The 13,485-nt window shown below is 43.9% G+C and overlaps 1 protein-coding gene across 6 annotated transcripts in view; it reads left to right on the top strand.

Annotated features, from left to right (window-relative positions):
* Positions 1–13,485, top strand: part of HELZ (helicase with zinc finger) — a 207,137-nt gene that overhangs the window by 185,555 nt on the left and 8,097 nt on the right. For all 6 annotated transcript variants that reach the window (XM_075014565.1, XM_075014569.1, XM_075014570.1 and 3 more), the window contains exon 30: positions 8,064–8,316. In XM_075014565.1, coding sequence (XP_074870666.1) covers positions 8,064–8,316 — 253 coding nt within the window. The remainder of the gene's footprint in view (positions 1–8,063; positions 8,317–13,485) is intronic.

Raw genomic sequence — 13,485 nt, forward strand, 5'->3', positions numbered from 1 at the left:
TGGAATTCCTGTTTAGCCACCCCCAGCCAAATTCCTTGGTGGTCGAATCATCACAGGATAGATCCAAGACACCCCAGTATAAATCAGGAGGGTCAGATAAAGATGCAAGGAAATCAGACCTGTTCGGCAGGAAGGTCTATTCCTCCTCTACCTTATTACTGAGAATGGCAAACTATGCGGCACACCTGTCAAACCACAACTTCGACAATTACCCCAGACTTACCTCCCTCATGGATTTCCTTCCAGAGGACAAGAAACCGGTGCTGAAGGCGATCATCCAGGAGGGCTACGCGGCCTCATGAACAGGAGTTCAGATTGCCCTGGATGTGGCGGACACGGCAGCACGCTCCACAGCCACAGCAGTGGTAATGCATAGGGAATCGTGGCTCCAGACGTCCGGTATTCCCAGAGATCTGCAAATGAAAATCGTAGATGTTCCATTTGGTAAACAAAAGTTATTTGCAGATTCAACCGACTCGGTTCTACACTCCAGCAAGGACTCGAGAGCCACACTTAGGACCCTGGACATACATACCCCCCCATACAGGAGGAGGAAGTTTTATCCCCAACAAAGGCACTACACTTATCAACCACAGCATGTACAATATCAACGGAGCTATGACGAAGGGCGCCACCAACATCAGCAACAGTATAGGGCCCCCAGACGATGTCCCCAGCAGGGTCGCGCACCCTCAGGGCAAGCCCTGAGACAGCAAGTTTGACGTGTATGTCGAGGACTGCAATATCAAGACCATCTCTCAATGCCAGTCTCAGCACATGTTCCACCATCAGCTCAAACCGTTCTATTCTCAATGGCAAAACATCACAACAGACAAATGGGTACTGGAAATTATAGCCACGGGATACACGATTCCCTTCCAATCGCTACCACCACAGAAACCTCCCACCCAGTCCTTCCTCAAGCACCCCTCTCACAAGACAAGGTTAAAACAGGAGGTAGACCATCTCATGTTTATAGGGGCGGTGGAGAGAGTACCAGAACAATTCCAAGGGAAAGGTTTCTACTCACAATACTTCCTAACAGAGAAGAAGACAGGAGGCTGGAGGCCAATCCTGGACTTTTGGGCCCTCAACTGACATTTGCACAAACAGCGTTTCAGGATGACTACAATTGCCTCCATAATCACTGCACTGGACGATGGAGACTGGTTTGCAGCCCTCGACTTACAGGATGCGTACTTTCATATAACAATCCACCCAGCACACAGATGTTTTCTCTGCTTCAAAGTAGGCAGGAGGGAGCATTTTCAATACAGAGTTCTTCCGTTCGGTCTCTCTTCGACGCCCAGAGTTTTTACCAAAACGCTGGTGGTAGTATCAGCTTACCTACACAGGCAGGGTGTGTTCATTTTTCCATACCTGGATGACTGCCTGCTGAAAGGGGTCTCAAAGGTAGAGGTCCTACTCATGATACAAGTCACTACAAACACATTCGCCTCCTTGGGCCTAGTTATCAACCTCTCGAAATCAAAGACCGAGCCCACGCAAAATATAGAGTTAATAGGGGCAGGCCTAGACTCTATTACATCAAGAGTATACCTACCCGAACCCCGTTTCTGTGCCATCAAATCTCTGGTACAAGTAATGATGTACAGCCCAAAAGTGCCAATCCTAACATGTCTACAACTGTTGGGGCACGTGGCGACCACCACGTTTGTGGTACAAAATGCCAGGCTACATATGCGAAGCCTGCAGCATTGGTTGGCAAGCGTTTACAGACCAATAGTCCATGCCATCCACAGGACAGTATTGCCCACAACGGAGGTGCGAAGATTGCTGGCATGGTGGGCAGATCCCAAGAACTTACTGGTAGGGGTGCCCTTCCACCAACCAGAAATTGTGATTTTTCTTACAACAGACACATCCCACATAGGATGGGGAGCGCACATCGGCAACAAAGTAACTCGGGCTATGATCCCCCGCGGAAAAGACATTGCACATAAACATACTAGAACTCAGAGCAGTGTTCAATGCGTGCAGACGCTTTTGAAAATACCTGCATGGCAAAGTAGTCGGGATCAATACCGACAACACCTCCACCATGTTTTATATCAATCGACAAGGAGGGGCCACATCCCGTGCGCTATGCGCGGAGGCAGTCCGGTTGTGGAACTGGTGCATTGTCAACAATATAACGCTAAAAGCCTCGTACTTACCCAGTGTCCACAACGTGAAGGTGGACCAACTAACCAGACGCTTTGCGCTCATGCACGAGTGGCAGATCTGTTCTGATCTTCTCCGACAAGTATTTCACAAATGGGGGTTTCCCCAAATTGATTTGTTTGCCACTCACAACAGCAAGAAATGCCCTCAGTATTGCTCCAGAGCAGGCATAGGACAGGGATCCTTGGGGGACGCCTTCATGGTTCCATGGAAGGGCCCTCTACTCTATGCGTTCCCTCCCACAACACTCATCCACAAGGTTCTAGAGAAAGCCAGAAGGGAAAGAGCACGCATAATGCTTGTAGTCCCAACCTGGGACCGACAGCAATGGTTTCCTCTGCTTCTGCGCATGTCATGCTGCCTGCCACTCCCCTTACCGGTAGTGCCGGACCTTCTCACGCAGGCTCAGGGGTCCATAGTGCACCCACATCCTCAAGGACTCCACCTACAGGCGTGGCTAATCCATGGCTCAGCACCTTACAGAGCACGTGTTTGGAGGGAGTAAAACAAGTCTTGGAGTGCAGTTGAAGGACTTCCACAAGAAGGACTTACGCGCAGAAGTGAAAACGATTTATCTCCTGGTGCTCTTCCAAGCAGTTAGCTCCTCTGGACGTCCCTACAACTGTAATTCTAGAATACCTCCTGGAGCTAAAACAAGACAGACTCTCCCTATTCTCACTAAAGGTCCATCTCGCAGCTATATCAGCGTTTCAACACAAAGAGGAAGGGCCAACCATATTCGCCCATCCTATGGTCACACGGTTCCTAAAGGGGCTGGCAAACCTGTACCCCCCTCGGAAACCGCTATCACTGTCATGGAGTTTAGACTTGGTCCTCCACACACTGTTGGGACCACCCTTTGAACCATTGGCCACGGTACCCCTCCGGTTACTTACCATGAAAACAACCTTCCTTCTTGTGATTACGTCAGCCTGCAGGGTCAGCGAACTTGCAGCAATAATGGCAACGCCGCCCTGCACAGTATTCTCAAAGGAAGCGGTGATCTTACAATTACACCCAGCCTTCGTTCCAAAGGTTTCCTCAGAGTTCCTCATTAATGAACCAATAGTATTACCCTCGTTTTATCCTAAGCCTCACAACTCCAGCAAGGAGGCGCGGCTGCACCTACTAGATGTGAGGAGGGCGTTGGCCTTTTACATAGACAGAAGTAAGCCCCTCCGGAAAACAGACTGACTCCTGGTGCTCCACTACCCACCCGCTCCTCCCCACTTTGGAGCTCCATTTGATGTTTTTCAGGAGCCTCCGGGGCAGTTGGTCAAGGAACTGGAGGGGACTGGATAGCGCACGTGGCCGAAAGCGCGCGAAGGACCGGTGCGCATCGGCGCATGCGCGACCCGACGGAGACTGCTGGAAATTTTCCAGTCTGCAGCACCAGGGCGAGCCCGACACCTACTGTGGAGCACCCACGGGGACACATCTCGCAGAACCATCGTTACTACACAAGTGAGTAACTTCTCTTTGTCTTTGGATCTTGAAAATACAGTATTTCATATTGTAGCTTTTCCCTATAAGAATAGCTCATTCTTCTGTGTTCGTGGAATTTGAGATAAACTGCTGACAAGGTTTTTAAATTCAAGGGTACTTTTTTAACTTTGAAAATGTTCTATTTTCCTTTTGCCTTTTTCTTCATATGTTTTTAAAAAATCAGCAAGGATAAGGGCACTAGAAGGGAAAGGCAGAGTGGAGAAATTGAAAGTATTTACAGAAAATATTAATGTGTCAGAAGGTACCATGTGCTAACTAGAAATTGTTTTCAAGGGATGAAAAGGATCAGTGTAGGAACATACCAAGAATGGCCATAAAGTAAGCAAAAGTGCCTTCAGTGGGCACAAAACAGACATCAAAACACTCCAGATCCACAAACCAGTTAGTCAACATTTTAATGGAATGGGGCATTCTGTCAGTGACCTAAAGGTATGTGTGTTACTGAAGAGGAATAATCGCACCATTCTGGAAAGAGAAGCAGCCGAGCTGGCTTTTATTTTCAAATTCGGCACATTAACACATGGTTTAAATTGTGATGGGAACTTTCTGAGTCACTATAGGGGCTCATCTGCATACTTGGCTCAATCTAATTCTTGACCTTCCCCCCCACCCCTCCACTCTCTGATTTGCTCACCTTGATTATCTTTTTCTGATTTGTCCTCCTTGCTTACTGTTTTTGGTTCTCTGTGTCTTAAATATTGAGTCTGTTCTGGTCTGGCTATGGTCTGAAGAAGTGAGTCTGTCCCACGAAAGCTCACCTAATAAGCTATTTTCCTAGTCTTTAAAGTGCTATTTGACTGCTTTTTGTTTTGATAGTGTATAGACTAGCCCGGCTTCCTCTCTGTTACTCTCCATCTAAGTGTGTGCTGTACATAGTGATATTTGTCCTGAATAATGGGAGCACTGAAGTTAGTAAATTTCAGAATTTGCCAATTTGCCAGTTCTGTTACTGTTAAATTAAACTGAAGAAATTGGCACTGTATGTTGTACTAAAGACATTATAAAAATAAAATTGGTTTTCATCATTTTCACAAAAATAATAAAAGTTATTGTAAATGGATAATTTTAAAAACTTAATGAGAAGGCGTATCTAATGCATTCATTTAAGTTGAACTTAAATCTGCTATGTCTCAGAGGGGTAGCCATGTTAGTCTAGCTTCAAAAACAAGAAATAAGCAGTTCCATAGCACCTTGAAGAACTAACAAATTTATTTATTTATTAGGTAATGAGCTTTCATGGGTAAGGCCACTTCTTCAGATTAACAAATGTAGTAGGTCATGAGCTTTTGTAGGTGAAACAAGTGGGTTTTAAATTTTCTGTGTATCAGGTTCTTTTTTTGAAGCCCCAGAGGAGGATTGACTGAAACATACTCATCAAATTCCTGCTTTAAGGATTAAAACAAAAGCAAAAAACCTGCATCAACCTTCCTTCTTTTTGCTTTATCTGTTATACCTTGCTGTATAGCCTCCTTTTATGATAGAAAAAATATCTGAATTCTCTGGCTATGTCTAGATTACAGTGATTTGTTGGCAGAAGTTTTTGTCAGAAGAGATCTTCCAGAAGAGTTTCTGTCAACAGATTGCAGCCAAATTGCCAAGCAGATCACGAGAATGATCCACTCTGTTCATAGAGAGCAGCCAGATTGCCCAGACACTCTCTTGGCAAAATGTCCAAGCAGAAGCACAGTAGACAGGGATGCCCAGTGTCCTGGAAGCCCTGTCTGTCAACAGAAGGGACCTTTGGGATGGCCAGACCAGCTTTCTGTCAACAAGTCGCCGTAGAAAGAGGCATTATACCTTGTGGGGAGCAGGATAAGGCTTTCAACAGAGTACTGTGTCCTGTCAATTTACTGCTGACCGAACGCCTTGGGATTCTGAATGCTCCCTGGGTTTTGTCATCAAAACCCTCTTGTATAGACATAGCCTTTGAGATGTCAGTGAGAATTTGCATATTACATATGTAACTGATCAGGTGTTGAATCCTGTGGATGAATCCCGCATCCCCTGAAGTCAATGGCAAAACTCCTATGTCTACACTACAGCGATCTATCGGCAGACGTTACTGTTGGAAGATATCTTCTGACAAAACTTCTGTCGACAGATTGTGGCCACAAACAAAAGTGAATTGAAAAAGTAATCTGCTCTGTCAACAGAGAGTGGCTAGTCTTTCCATCCACTCTCCAGGCAGAATGGCCAACCGGAAGCACAGCAGACGGGGTTGCTCGATGACCCTGAAGCCCTGTTTGTCAACAGAGGGCCCCCGAGAGCATCCACTTGGCTTTTTTGTCAACAGATTCTGTCAAGAAAGCCATTCTGCCTCCTGGAGGAGAGGCAGAAGTCTGTCAATGAAAGTGCCGAGTTCTGTCAACAGAAAGCATTTTTAGTGTGAACGCTCCGTAAAACCCTCTAGTGTAGACATCGTCCCATTGACTCAAGTGGGACCAGGCTGTTACTGAATTAGGTACAGCACTCTGGTCTTGCTGCTGCACTCATACTATTAATGTTAATAGAAATTTTTTTTTTTTTAACTTTCATCCTGCTTATTTCAGACCATTCCTCCAGTTTGTCAAGCTTCTTTTGAATTCTAATCCTGTTCTCCTAAGCGCTTGCAACTTCTCCCAGTTCAGTGTTGTCCACAAACAGTAACTTTACTTTCTATGCCATCATACAAACGTTTTACCAAAATATTGAATAGATATTGATAAACACTTTGTATTTATTTTAAATATTTACATTAAATTACCTTTAATTGCATAGAATAATATAATGTGTAAGTGCCCATGTTTCCTCAGGAATGTGAGACAGAAGCATTTCCTTTTCATGAGAAGCAGGCATCTTCTTGCATGTGACTGGGTCTTTTACGGAATTAATGTGAAATTCAGTATGTTGTTTTTCAGTATGTTGTTTTTCAGTAACTCACGGTTATTCCCTACAATGCCATCTCACAATAATGTGGCGAATTATATGTGCCACCACCATTGTTCCGATATGGTTGATTGCTGCCTTCCACTCACTGAACCTGGTGATTGAGGTAGCAGAGGCCTGTGATTCTCAGTCAGGTGTTGGTACCTCTGGGGTACACAGATTCTTCCAGAGCATACATAAACTTATCTAGATATTTTTGTAGTTTTACAACAGGCTACATGGAAACAGCTAGTGAAGTTGGTATGAGGTAAAATGTCTTACAGTGACTTTTTTACACGGCTCTGTAAGTTATACTCCAAAATGTATTTGTTTATTTCTTTTATTATGTATTGTAATGAGAAAGTAAGACATTCTCAGTACTAGTGTGCTGTCACCCTTTTGTATTTTTATGTCTTATTTTGTAAGCAAGTAGTTTTGAAGTGAGGTGAAGCTTGGGTTTCACAAGACAAATCAGAATTCTGAAAACAGTACTGTAGTCTGGAAAGGCTGAGAGCTCCTTTGTTAGACTTAGTCCTTTGAGCCATGTTCCAGGGGAACCTCTTCTTCCCTAAAACATCATCATAGCTGTTCAGCAATCCTTTCTTCTTTATAACCAACAGAGGGTTAAAGAGGCAAAAATATAACTTGAGATCTAGATCTTGTGTGGCTGAAAAACCTGTGTAGTTCCATAATGGAGTTAAGTCTATGCTAAATAGAGATCTGGCTTTGCATGTGTTTATAAGGACCAGGTATTCTCTGTTAGATCTGTGGGGCTACTCCTGTAAAGGTTTCAGGATCCAGGCCCATATGGTGCTTTTTCACCTTTAATTTAAGATACAAATCCAGAGATCTTTAACCACTAACTGCAGCAGCAACGTACTGGCTCCATTACAAAGGCACAGTTTTCTGCCACAATAGTCACATGGCAAGACACAATATCCACATATGTAATATCTGAATGAAATATATTACATTTTATTTACACTTTGGAAACATGATATGAACGCAGTCTTGCTGCCATTAAAATCAATGGCAAATCTCCTGCTGCCTTTAATACCAAACATATGAAAACCATTCAAGTAGGTCAACCCTGCCAGTTATTTTCTGTGCATTGCAACTGAGCATTTTCACTCTTCATACTATTCTCACTTATTTAAACATTTAAAGTATGCATTTGTATGTTTATTGAGAGAGACTGTAGAAAAGAAAATTCATGTTAAGGCTGAGATCTCAGGTATTTACTAGTCAAGGAATCTCAACCTTAACTCTGCCCTCTTTGTACATAGTTTTAATTATCATTCCCCTTTACCATGAACAGTTTTTGTCAATTAATATAATCATTACCAATGGGAATTTCTTTTTTTTTCCCTAGTATTTGAAGGCACTTTCACAAGTGGATTTATAAGAGAGATGTAGGAGGGAAAGTCCCATATGCCAGGAAATTAAAGAACTTTTTGTTTTTCTTGCAGTATGAACCAAGAGGACCAGGCAGGCCGCTGTACCAAAGAAGAATTTCCTCTAGTTCAGTCCAGGCTTGTTCTGAAGATTTTAACACTCCTCAAGACAATCTTGGTCAGTGTAAAGAGCTTCAGGACCATAATAACCAGTCTTCTTTCAACTATTCATCACCTGAGTTGTGGGTAAACTCCACCTCATCTGCCCCATATCAGAACATTCCATGCAACGGATCCAACAGAGCAGTACCACCCAGAGAGCTGTTAGGTAAGTAATGCTTGCTTGCTTGCTTGCTTGTTTGTAAATCCCTCCACTTGCCTTACTGGGGTGAACCGGTTGGGCTAGAGTGAAAAACTCTAACGATGCTTACCTGCTCTTTATAATGTATTTGTCTTGTCTACCAAGACTTGAAGCTAAGTTAGACAAAATATTTCTGAAGTGTTCATTATTTTGTAATTAATTGTTGTGCACAAATCTATTTTCATATACCATTGTCTCAGGTAGTTAACAGGTTGGTATGTTGCATGTGACGGAGAAGTGAATGCTATAGAACATTTTACCTCCAAATAGCTCCACTCTCCTCCTGGTTTTCTTCCAGAAATATCACTAAGTTCAAACATTCTCTTCCATTGGTTGAAATTCAACCAATTTTGGGGTAGGAGGACCTGGTGTGAGACATGTTGTTTCATCTCAAAACACTGGTTCATGTTACTACCATCATCTTAGGTTTTGATGGCGGTCTGTATAAACTGAGTTTTAGATTTCGGCGTATTTCCTAGTGAACTCATACGCTTAAACATTTTAATGATATAGCCCATAGAATCACACTGGCAGATAGATAAATCTGAATGTCACAGAAAAACAGGCCTATTAACAGGGAGCAGGTGGGCAAAGGTGGCAACTTCTCCAGGGCCTGGTGATTCATCTAGAGGGCGTGGGGCTCTTGACCACCACCCTAACCCCACACCTTTTAAATTGCTCTGGATGATTCTGGGGATGGCACAGGCCTGTCCGGGCGCCACTGAGGACTGGCTGCCCAGCACTTGCCCTTCTGCCCAGGGCCTTACCTTTTCCAGGATGGCAGAGCCATCTCTCTCCCACCCCAGCCTTGTCCAATGGCCCAGCAAGTCTGTCAGTTCCTCTGCAAAAGAATAGCACCTTTCTTCTTTTCTGGCAGTCTTAGCAGAGACTGATTTGACATTTACACTGAACTAATTTTTCACTGCCGGAGGTGGTCATTCCAGAGCAGAGTTCAGGTAGCAAAGGGAATCTTGCTTTGCTGTTCCTCATGTTATTCATAACATGCAAATAACAAGTCTGCCAGTAATGTTGTGTAGTTTTTGCTTTCTTTTCATTTCATTGTGCAATAGTTATGAAGGCATTTTAAATTAACGACATATATACAAAAATAGTCATTAGAGAGTGAAAGAAAAGAAAATTACTTTCTTCAAATGCATATTACTTTTTCAGCGTTCTAAAATTTTGATATTGTGCAACAGGATTGCAAATACACCATCATTTACTGCAGTATTGGTAGTATCACGGTCGTAATTCTCTGTGTGATATTCAAGTTCAGGGCACATCCTTTACAAAATTGATGTTCCTTTTTCACTGGGAAAATATGGCACCAAATTCACTCTGTTCTTTCTCACAACAGTGGCATCCGTAATCCAATGTTCCTCTAGACTTTTTGGTTTTCTGATATGATCAGTATTTACCACATTTCATTGATTTAGTGTAAAGGTTAAGAAAAAGCTCTAAACAAAATCCTCCAAAGGAAATAAGGATTTGTAAAATGTACATGCTAGATCTGTTGCTGCCAACGGATAAATCCTAAACCCAATTGAGCAAGCTAGACTAGCATCTGTATTTGATACAATGATGTTTCCATCCTTGGGCATGGAAGCAATGTTTACGAGTAAGTAAATCTACACACACACATCATTTGTTGTGTACAGTCCCTAATGCAAAGAAACCCACTTTTGATGTCTGCTAAGTTTTTCTGTATTTACCAGTTTGCTGGGGCTCATAATTCTATTCTGATCTTAACTCCCCTTTAGGATACCAATGGCTGATGACTAGACACCAGCAATTTTAGTGTTTGTGGCTTATGCTATTTTATCTATCTGAGAATAAAAAGCTAGTGTTGCATTCATGCCTTGACTCATTACCTGGACTGAGTAGTCGATTACATCAGGGGATGGTGGGGAGCAGTCATTGACAGCAGAAGGTGGAAGGGATCACATTTTGGAACACCAGGAATGGAAGCAATAAGGATATTTAATTCTGCAGCCCCTGGATTCATGGAGTACAAGAGGACTGGCATAAAATTGTTCTGGGGTATTGCATGCTCTCAATGGCCCTTCCTAAATTGCTCTGTGAAAGGTTTCACATACATTCAGCTGTATGTGACTTTTTTGTAGACTGAGCATAGGTTAAGTTGTTATCAGTTATTATTACGCATTTCTTTCTGCACTGAGTGCCTCAGTTACAGTTCCTTTTCACCTACGGCCCTCGTGCAAGCCAGCTGCCCTTTGTTTGATCTTGCATTGCTTTTTCTTTGTAAGCTTAATAACTCTGTCTGTCCTCTCAGTCTTTTTGTCTCTGTCTCTGAGTCGACTTTTCTATTTAAAAACAAACCTGTTTAGGAAGTTTCTGTGGCCTTTTTAAATTGGATGTTGTGTATACCTGTTTCTTTATACTCGGTAATCATCTGATGGTTGTGTTTTTGTACACTCAAATTACAAAATATTCCAAGTGCCCCATCACTTGCATTCCTTTGATTTCATTTATATCATTATCCTCCAAATAAAAGGCTGATTTTTCTTAGCTCTTGGAAAGCAGCAGCAGAATTCCCCAGCTAAAAGTAAGGTACTTGATTAAGATTCAGAAAATTCTCTTGAAAGCAGCTTCATGCTTGTCAATTTAAAGCACATTTTCCTTACAGCTGGAGGAGGAGTGAAATATGAAGCAAGAGCATATCAGTTAATAAACGTGCATTCAGTCTAACCCATTAACAATTATAGGAGGAGTAGCCGTGTTAGTCTGGATCTGTAACAGCAACAAAGGGTCCTGTGGCACCTTATAGACTAACAGAAAAGTTTTGAGCATGAGCTTTCGTGAGCACAGACTCACTTCTTCAGATGCTGGTCTTGGAAATCTGCAGGGCCAGGTATAAATAAGCCAGAGCAAGGGTGGAGATAACAAAGTTAGCTCAGTCAGCAAGGGTGAGGCTTACTACCAGCAGTTGATCTGGAAGTGTGAACACCAAGGGAGGGGAAGCTGCTTCTGTATTTAGCCAGCCATTTGCAGTCTTTGTTTCAGCCAGAGCTGAGGGCGTCGAATTTGCAGATGAATTGCAGCTCAGAAATTTCTCTTTGGAGTCGGGTCCTGAAATTTCTTTGCTGTAGCATAGCTACTTTTAAGTCTGGTACTTTGTGGCCCGGGAGATTGAAGTGCTCTCCTACGGGTTTGTGTATATTGCCATTTCTGATATCTGATTTGTGTGCATTTATTCTTTCACGTACAGACTGTCCAGTTTGTCCGATGTATATAGCAGAGGGGCATACTACTATAGCCCCTCTGCTATATACATCGGACAAACTGGACAGTCTGTACGTGAAAGAATAAATGCACACAAATCAGATATCAGAAATGGCAATATACACAAACCCGTAGGAGAGCACTTCAATCTCCCGGGCCACACAGTAGCAGACTTAAAAGTAGCTATGCTACAGCAAAGAAATTTCAGGACCAGACTCCAAAGAGAAATTTCTGAGCTACAATTCATCTGCAAATTCGACGCCCTCAGCTCTGGCTGAAACAAAGACTGCAAATGGCTGGCTAAATACAGAAGCAGCTTCCCCTCCCTTGGTGTTCACACCTCCAGATCAACTGCTGGTAGTAAGCCTCACCCTTGCTGACTGAGCTAACCTTGTTATCCCCAGCCTTGCTCTGGCTTATTTATACCTGGCCCTGCAGATTTCCAAGACCAGCATCTGAAGAAGTGAGTCTGTGCTCACGAAAGCTCATGCTTAAAACTTTTCTGTTAGTCTATAAGGTGCCACAGGACCCTTCGTTGCCATTAACAATTATAAAAAACCCTCGATTTAATGGACCCTGATATAACGGACTTCGGAAACAATGGAAGCTGTCTGCCAGCCCCATTACCCCCTCTTAAATAAATGCCAGAGACTCACCAGAGCCACCGCTAGGGCTGGAGGAGCTGCCAGAGTAGCTGGGGCTGAAGGGGCCACCACAGTGGCTGTGACCAGAGGTGCTGCGAGGGTTGTGGGGCTGCAGTGTAACGCAGGAGTTCTCCTCCCACAGGTCTGTGTGCATGGAGCATGTCGGCACCTGGTCATCACTGTCTGCACTGGTACTGAGCAGCAGCCACGGTGTCGGAGGCTGCTGCCCGCTGGCAGGATGGGGGTAGCCATGCTACACCTTTGCACAGGCAGGTGGGGGCTGGAGGAGCCGCAGTGCTGAGAGCCGGGGGAGGTGGAAGGAGCCAAGCCAGCATTCAGCTCCTCTCCTGGTAATTGGGAGAGGGAGATGGAGGTGTGAGGGGAAGAATGGGGCAGGAGGGGGAAAGAAAAGGGGGACAGAGGACAGGGGTGAGTGATGAGCTGGGAAGGTCAGTGCATCATCATACAGAATAACCATTGGAATATAATGACTTTCGGAATTAACAGACACCCCTTCCCCCCATTAGTCTGTTAAATTGAGGGTTTACTGTAGTTGGGTTGTGTCAGAAGACTGAAGTTCAGTTTTTGAATGTAGTATATACAGAGATGTCAATTTAATTTTAGCCAGTTTAAGCTGTAACTGAGAAGGAAAGTGAAACATGCCCATGAGGTTCATCTCCTTGGATAAAGAGCATTTGAATTATCATAGATCCCATCCAGTCTACCCTATCCATCATGGCAGAATTAGTGTGACTAACTGTGATAGCAGGTGGGTGATTAGTTTCATCACTCCTGAGTCTCTCTCTGGAGCTGTGTCCACACGAGCAAGGCCCCTTGAAAGATAAATTGAAAGCCATGGCCCTTTTGAAAGAGCCAGCAGAGCGTCTACACAAAACACGTTCTTTCGAAAGGAAATTATGCGAATGCAGTGCTTCTTTTGGAAGCGCTCTTCTGATCCTGGATTGGGAAAAACACCTTCTTCCGGCAGATTCTTTTGAAAGAAAACGTGTGGATGCTCCATGACCATACTTTCAAAAAAGGCATACTTCATGATGCTGGCAAGCTGGCATGTGGAGACACCCTGGCCAGTGCAAGTGGAGCTCTGTGCTCCCCTTGGCTGACCATGTTTAAAGACACAGGGACTCAGAAACCCTATGGCAGGAAGCTGAGAGCATGCTGGCAGTAAAGGCATGAGCCTCCTGTTGCACGCCCTCTCGGCCACCCCTGAAACTGAGACAGCTGTGATGGC

The sequence above is a fragment of the Carettochelys insculpta genome, chromosome 20, assembly GCF_033958435.1.
Source record: "Carettochelys insculpta isolate YL-2023 chromosome 20, ASM3395843v1, whole genome shotgun sequence".
Taxonomy (NCBI): domain Eukaryota; kingdom Metazoa; phylum Chordata; order Testudines; family Carettochelyidae; genus Carettochelys; species Carettochelys insculpta.